Source organism: Chondrus crispus, genomic scaffold (assembly GCF_000350225.1).
Source record: "Chondrus crispus Stackhouse genomic scaffold, scaffold_275, whole genome shotgun sequence".
NCBI classification, from domain to species: domain Eukaryota; phylum Rhodophyta; class Florideophyceae; order Gigartinales; family Gigartinaceae; genus Chondrus; species Chondrus crispus.
In genome coordinates, this window is record NW_005179163.1 from 102,993 (window position 1) to 107,934 (window position 4,942).

The window sequence follows — 4,942 nt, forward strand, 5'->3', positions numbered from 1 at the left end:
GACGCCCTCTAAAGGCGTCGCCCGCGGGGGTGAGGTTGACGGTTGGCGAGCGGCGGTGCGCTCCGCGTGTTTCGCTTCGCGTGTTTTTCTTCAGCGGCTTCGTTTCGGGAAGCCAAGGGCACGGGCAGCAGAGTGGGGAGCACACTGTTCTCCCAAACCTGCAATACGTCAATATCTTCATTCATACAAAACGCGCGCCCTCCAAAGGCCGTCGCCCCGCGCCCGCAGCCGCCAAGCGGTCAAAAAGTGCAAACGTGCAGCGGCAGGGGCTCAGTAAACGGCCGCCTTTCCGATGCGTCTCGCGTCACTAGCGGCATAAATGAGGCTATCGGCGCCCTTCTTGCGGAGCTGCCTGGGATTGAGCAGAGCGGCCGGTGCGACGATAGCCTGCACGGCGCCGTGCACGGCGGGGCCGCTGACCCGATGTCCGGTGTCCTGGAGCGCCTTGCAGACGCTCTCCCAGTACTTCCACGCCTCCTTGCGCGAGACCCCGTTGCCGCCGGAGGGGCGTTGCAGCGCGTGCGTCTGCTCGCACGTCGTGCCGTTGGCGCCCTCCAGCGACACCTCGTTGGGCACCAGCTGGTGGTGCACACGCGGCGCAGAGATCGCGTCCGCGAGCCAGTCCCCAAAGTCCACCACGTTGAGCATCGTTTGCAGCACCCCGCTCACGGCTTTCGGGCCCCCGGACCCGCCCAACACCATGTACACGCGCCCGTTCCTCAACACGATCGTCGGCGACATGGACGAGATCGGTCGCTTGCCGCCTTCTACACCGTTTTCCTTCGAAGGGTACATCCCGTACGCGTTGCTGCGCGACGCCGACGTCGTGAACGAGTCCATCTGGTCGTTCAGCAAAATTCCGCTTCGGACTGACATCACCCCAGACCCGAATGGCAGGTTGATCGTCGACGTCACTGCAACCCCAGTCCCATTACTGTCCAGAATACTCACATGCGATGTCCCGTCCTCCAGTCGAGACATTGTGATTTTGTCAGAATAATGTTTCGGTCCAAACGTCCGGTCGTCTTTGATCCGGAACACACGTTTGAGCGCTTCACGACGATTTAACATCGACCACACTTGTCTCTCGGCCCCAGTGACAAACCCAGGGTCACCGAGACCCATGCGAGCCCCGAAAACCCATTTCAACGTTTCCGTCAGCAGTTTGTACGTCACGCTGTTTCGCCCTTTCCGTCGAAAGTTCAACTCCCGTACCATGTTGAGCGCCATAGCAATACTCACGCCTCCGGCGCTCGGCAGTGGAGCCCCGATCACTTCAAACCCATGATACTTTGACCGAATGGGATGCCGAACAATTGCCCGATATTGCTCAATGTCTTCAGTCGTCATTATTCCCCCCGCCTCTCGGATTTCCTCGGCAAGGGATGCTGCCAAGTCTTGATATACAGCATCAGATCCCTTCCTAGCCACGCTTTTGAGAGTCTTCACGAGCGCTGCATTCACCATCTCGTCACCTTCTTCAAGAAGTTTCACTGTATACGTTGCATTTCCATCCTCCGCCGGCGTGGCACCTTGCGCGGAAACCCCATGATTGTCCTTGTCATTAGCGTCAGTAACTACAGAGTCGTCATTAAGAGTCTCGACGACGCCTCGCGCTGCGCTCCTTTCAAGCAAATCATCACCATCTCCAGCTTGCCTGCGTACGCCCGGAAGCTCTACCGAAGCGGCAGCATCCTGCTCGCTCTTTGCCTTTTTGGTCAGCACTTTCTTAGTAAAGATCTTGGTCAAAGATGGTGACGCCAAAATGGTCTCATTCATTTGCTGCAACTTGACGGCCAGAAACTTGCCAACCTTTGCGTTTTCCGCAATTTCGATCGTCGGCTCGACTACCTGCTTCCACTTGAGCACCCCCCACTGCTGATGCGCGTCATACAATCCTCTCAGCTCCCCGGGCACAGCAATGGACAAGCCTCCAAACTTTGCGTGCGTTGCGTTCTTCTTAAACAGGACCATCTTCGCGGCCGCGGGGGCCACCTCACGTGCGTCGTAAAACGAAGACACCGCCGTGGGCATGTGATGTATCAGAATGAAAGCGCCGCCGCCCAAGCCGGATGCGAACGGGGCTAGAATGCCCTGGCACAGCACGGTCGACACCATGGCGTCGACGGCATTGCCGTGCATCTCCTGCAGCACCCTGACGCCGAGCTCGCTGCACAGCGGGTGGTCGGCGGCGACAGCGCCGCGCTTCCCGGAGAGCATGGACGCGGCCTCGTCCAAGCCGGGCGCGGTGCCCGGCGCCGTGGGCGCGCGCGGCGCGACGAAGGAAAGGATGGCGGGGACCGAGAAGACGAAGACGAAGAGCGAGACGAAGGCGCACAGCGTGGCGAGCTGGGTGAACGCGATGTGCGGGTCGCGCTCGACGGACCAGCGGGCGGGCACGCGGCGCCACGCGCGGCAGAAGCGCTCGAACAGCGTCCGATCGTCCGGCGCCAAGCGCGGGGACGAGAGCAGCGACGAGCGCGGCGATGAGCGCGGCGAGACGCCCGCCACTAGCCCGTGCGAGTCCAGGTCGGCGTCGTCCGCAGAGGCCGCGCGCGTGAGCGGGAGCGTGACGTGGTCGTCCTGGAACGCGGCTGACATGGCGGGAGCGGGCGGGGACGGATCGCGCGGCGATGTTCCATCTTCGGCGCGCTTGGACGGCGCGGAGGCGGAGGCGGAGGCGGAGGCGGAGGCGGAGGTGGGGGTGGGGAAGGGGCAGGTGGGCGAGGGCAGAGAGGAGGGCGACGGCAACACGGCGGAAAGGTTGTGCCTGGGATTGGTGCGCTGTTGGAAAATTGATTGCTCGATTAGTGTTAGTTGCGGGACCGGCAGCAATTCCAGAGGCGCTGGTGCCAGTGGCGCTGGTGCCAGCTCATGCCGGCCATACTGTAACGGAGGAGTGGCGGTGGGATACACGTGTACGGATAAGACGCCGTACAGGGGTACAGAGGTCCTAGAGTACCTTGAGTTCGCACGAGGAGCTGCATGATCTCACTCCAATCATGTGTGTTTCCTGATCCTATGTCCCGACATCGCCCCTTCACCAATATCCAGTCGTGATGCAGTCCAACAACTGCAATGCTGCACGTAACGCCCTCGCACACACTCTTGAGTCGCTCGTTTTCGAGACAAAGACCACACTCAAAGAGTACCGCTTAAGAAAACACAAGGCTCGTCCAAGCAGGACATCCCACTTGCAAAACATGTCCGTGTAAATCATGTCCGTACACACTGGCCCCTCGCCTCGCCCAAGTCTCGGGCCCTCATGTACTTACGCCATACGGTATATCTTGTGGCATCTCTTGTGGCATCAAAGAATCAAAGTTTTGGTCGCGCTTGAGGCGCATACGAGTGTGTTTCCTTCAAAACCCTGACAAAAATACCTCTTTTCTTCCTGCAAATTGCATACGCATACAAAAACTGTTATTGTGACTATTGCCATCTCGTGACATTATCATCCGTACGTACAACAGCTATCAGCGAGCGAAGGAGATGTTACCGGCAACCTGCTACTCACGCTCTCCGTACTATCGGCGAGGGTCGCTTGCAATTCTGCGACGCCCATTGCAAATAGAATCATTGAATCTAGCACAGCACGGCACATGTTCCATTTTTTCTCCCTCCTCAATAAATTTTTTTCTCTACTCAGCAACTTTCTCACGCTTCTACACTGTCGACAGTCAATGAGATAGCACAACAGCTGCCCGTAATCCAGCCCGAAGAAGCTTTCTGATCGTCTTATTCACACAATGCCTCGATTCGCCTGTCGAGACCGATGTCGCTTCGTCCAAAAACCATGATCACCAGAGTCTTTCATCAGGCACCTGCCAATCACAAGTCGATGAATAGTCCGCTCTCGACCCAAGTATTGAATCGTGTCGTTCCAGCAACTTCAGCCGTGTTTTGAATTGCATCTCGAGTTGCACGTAGTCTCCCGAGAGCAATTTCGCTGCAATCGCCCGCGAAATAACGTACGGATGCTGAGAAGCGACTCCGACGATATGCTCTCTCAGGTCGTGTAGGCCCTTCCGCACTGAATCCATGAGATTAAAGGGCAAGCGTCAAAACGTGGCGTCGTAAATCGAAAGCGGGCGTTGCAGTTTCCAACTTCTCCTTGCCTCCTTCGGCAGCACCCTAACGCCTCAGCGATCATAGAAACACGTGTGATCCCTAGACTCCCTGTTGACAACACATTTCGAAAATGAACTGCTCTAATATTGGTGCCAATGAAATAACAGTCAATGTCGAACAAAAGGCTTACGAAACCCTACGATACAGGTTCCATACTGTCTGTATCTGCAGCTTCTTTCACATTACGTTCAATGTCTAGACTCATAGCCTTATTGCGGTGTAATCCTATCAAAAGGCGGTGATGCACGACCGACAACCTGCAACCAGTAAGGCGAATGCCGCGACCAGGCCAGCGGCAGGCACGAGCCTTCCGCCGCGCGGGGCGCGGGGGGGAATAACGGTATGGCGTGAGGTGAAAAACGGGAAGATTCCACACTGGCAGAAACGCATGGGCCCAAGTGGACCATTCCGCCATTCTCAGCAGCTGTTCTTTTTCTTTGTTGTCGCACTTATTCTGCACATGAATCTCTCGCGAAAGGTGCCCCCAATTCGAATTCCACCGCAGTGTGGATTGGCCACTTGGAAATGCGCCGCTAGAACCTAAGCGCCGAGCCTCGGAGCCCGTGCAGTTTGCAGGGTGCGGCGAAACAGGGCGGCGGCGGCCGAGGCGGCCGCTATGGCAAGCAGCACTGTAAGGCAAACGAGTAGAGCGAGGCGTCTGCTTGGCGTCTGCTTAGCGTCGGCGACCTGATGCAGCGCCTTTCGGATTCCAAACGCTCGCAGGGTCAGCTGACTGCCGCGTCGACCGAACGCCTCCACGAAACGGCGGAATGTTTGGCCAGCGGGCCAATGTCTGCCACCAAGGCCTACG

The 4,942-nt window shown here is 57.8% G+C and overlaps 5 protein-coding genes across 5 annotated transcripts; 1 reads left to right on the forward strand and 4 right to left on the reverse strand.

The window, feature by feature from the left end:
* Positions 1–8: 8 nt before the first annotated feature.
* Positions 9–185, reverse strand: CHC_T00005244001 (hypothetical protein). The gene has a single exon (XM_005716826.1). The coding sequence runs from the start codon at positions 183–185 to the stop codon at positions 9–11; it is 177 nt and encodes a 58-aa protein (XP_005716883.1).
* Positions 186–270: 85 nt separating this feature from the next.
* Positions 271–2,601, reverse strand: CHC_T00005245001 (hypothetical protein). Its single transcript, XM_005716827.1, has one exon. It carries the CDS (start codon positions 2,599–2,601, stop codon positions 271–273), a length of 2,331 nt encoding a protein of 776 aa, XP_005716884.1.
* A 761-nt stretch (positions 2,602–3,362) lies between these two features.
* CHC_T00005246001 (hypothetical protein) lies at positions 3,363–3,452 on the reverse strand. The gene has a single exon (XM_005716828.1). It carries the CDS (start codon positions 3,450–3,452, stop codon positions 3,363–3,365), a length of 90 nt encoding a protein of 29 aa, XP_005716885.1.
* A 749-nt stretch (positions 3,453–4,201) lies between these two features.
* CHC_T00005247001 (hypothetical protein) lies at positions 4,202–4,330 on the forward strand. Its single transcript, XM_005716829.1, has one exon. The coding sequence runs from the start codon at positions 4,202–4,204 to the stop codon at positions 4,328–4,330; it is 129 nt and encodes a 42-aa protein (XP_005716886.1).
* Positions 4,331–4,340: 10 nt separating this feature from the next.
* CHC_T00005248001 (hypothetical protein) lies at positions 4,341–4,538 on the reverse strand. Its single transcript, XM_005716830.1, has one exon. It carries the CDS (start codon positions 4,536–4,538, stop codon positions 4,341–4,343), a length of 198 nt encoding a protein of 65 aa, XP_005716887.1.
* Positions 4,539–4,942: the final 404 nt, after the last annotated feature.